The 1,197-nt window shown below is 65.8% G+C and overlaps 1 protein-coding gene across 1 annotated transcript in view; it reads right to left on the bottom strand.

The window, feature by feature from the left end:
• SLC22A14 (solute carrier family 22 member 14) overlaps positions 1 to 1,197 on the bottom strand; it is a 12,851-nt gene that overhangs the window by 3,972 nt on the left and 7,682 nt on the right. Inside the window, exons 6-8 of the mRNA XM_077773988.1 lie at positions 966 to 1,086; positions 694 to 791; positions 97 to 311 (exon numbers count right to left, since the gene is read on the bottom strand). Coding sequence (XP_077630114.1) covers positions 97 to 311; positions 694 to 791; positions 966 to 1,086 — 434 coding nt within the window. The remainder of the gene's footprint in view (positions 1 to 96; positions 312 to 693; positions 792 to 965; positions 1,087 to 1,197) is intronic.

Below are 1,197 nucleotides of genomic sequence, written 5' to 3'. Positions count from 1 at the left end.
AGGAGAGCCGTGGGAGCAGGACGGTGACTTCGGGGTGTCCTGTCGGCCGGACAGGGGAGCAGGAGGGGGGGTCGCGGAGGGGAGGGCGAGCTGTACCTGAGGGGAGCGTGAGGGTGAGCAAGCACATAAGGGAGCCTTGGAAGAGAGTCGCCAACAGGCTCCACTTCCTCCCGACGTGCTCGAGGAGGAAGACGCAGCACAGCCGGGCGGGCACCTCCACGATGCCAGGGATCACGTATCTGAGGTGGATGTTCATGCCAAAGTCCTGCAGCTTCAGGCACACCGTGAAATAGCTGTAACCGACAGCAAACCTGGAGGGAAGCGGGGAGAGAGACACTCAGAGGCAGACAGGCAGACAGGAATCAAGGCAGAGGGGCGCCCGGGGGGCTCAGTGGGTTACGAGTCTGATTTGACTTCAGCTCAGGTCATGATCTCATGGTTCGTGAGGTCGAGCCCCGTGCAGGACTCTGTGCTGACAGCGTGGAGCCTGCTTGGGATTCTCTCTCTCCCTCTCTGCCTCTCCCCTGCCCGAGACCTCTCCGTCTCAGAAAGAAGTAAATAAACTTAACAACAAAGACAGAGGCAGAGCCCAGTGGGGCAGGATGGGATGGGAGAGAGAAATNTGCTGCCCCGCCCGCCTCGCCGGAGCCCCCGCGTGCTCTGCCGTCCCTGCGGGCGGGTCCCCGGACTCACCACACGCAGCCCATCACCAGGGTCACCTTGCGGAGGTGCCTGTTGCCGCAGAAGTCTAGGATAGACGCCTTGGCCTTCTTCTTCCTGGGCAGCTGCAGCTGCGGGCGTCGGGGGCAAGCGGAGACCCCGGCTCGCCCCGCCCCGCGGTCCCCCCGGCCCCTGGCCGCCGCGGGCAGCGTTCCATCCGCGGTCACCATTCTCCTCACAGCCTGGGCTGGGGACACCCTCTGGGCAGAGGTCCCCCCTGAAGGGATGAGCCGGGCGCCCCTTACCTTGTCCAGCAGACTTAAGGGAAGGGTCGTCTTGTTCACGTCGGCCGCGTGGCACAGCGCGCGCTTGGCGTCCTCCAGCCTCCCCTTCATGAGCAGCCACCGCGGGGACTCCGGCAGAGCCCTGCGCGCCCCCAGCCCGCTCTTAGAGGCCGAGGCCCCCAGCGGGAGGGTGGGCGTCGGAGGCCTTGAAAGAGACCGCCCACCTCAGGGTGCCCCTGCCCCTTCGTGCCAG

The sequence above is a fragment of the Crocuta crocuta genome, unplaced genomic scaffold, assembly GCF_008692635.1.
Source record: "Crocuta crocuta isolate KB4526 unplaced genomic scaffold, BGI_CrCroc_1.0 scaffold541, whole genome shotgun sequence".
Taxonomy (NCBI): Eukaryota; Metazoa; Chordata; class Mammalia; order Carnivora; family Hyaenidae; genus Crocuta; species Crocuta crocuta.
This window is presented reverse-complemented; position numbering and strand designations above follow the sequence as displayed.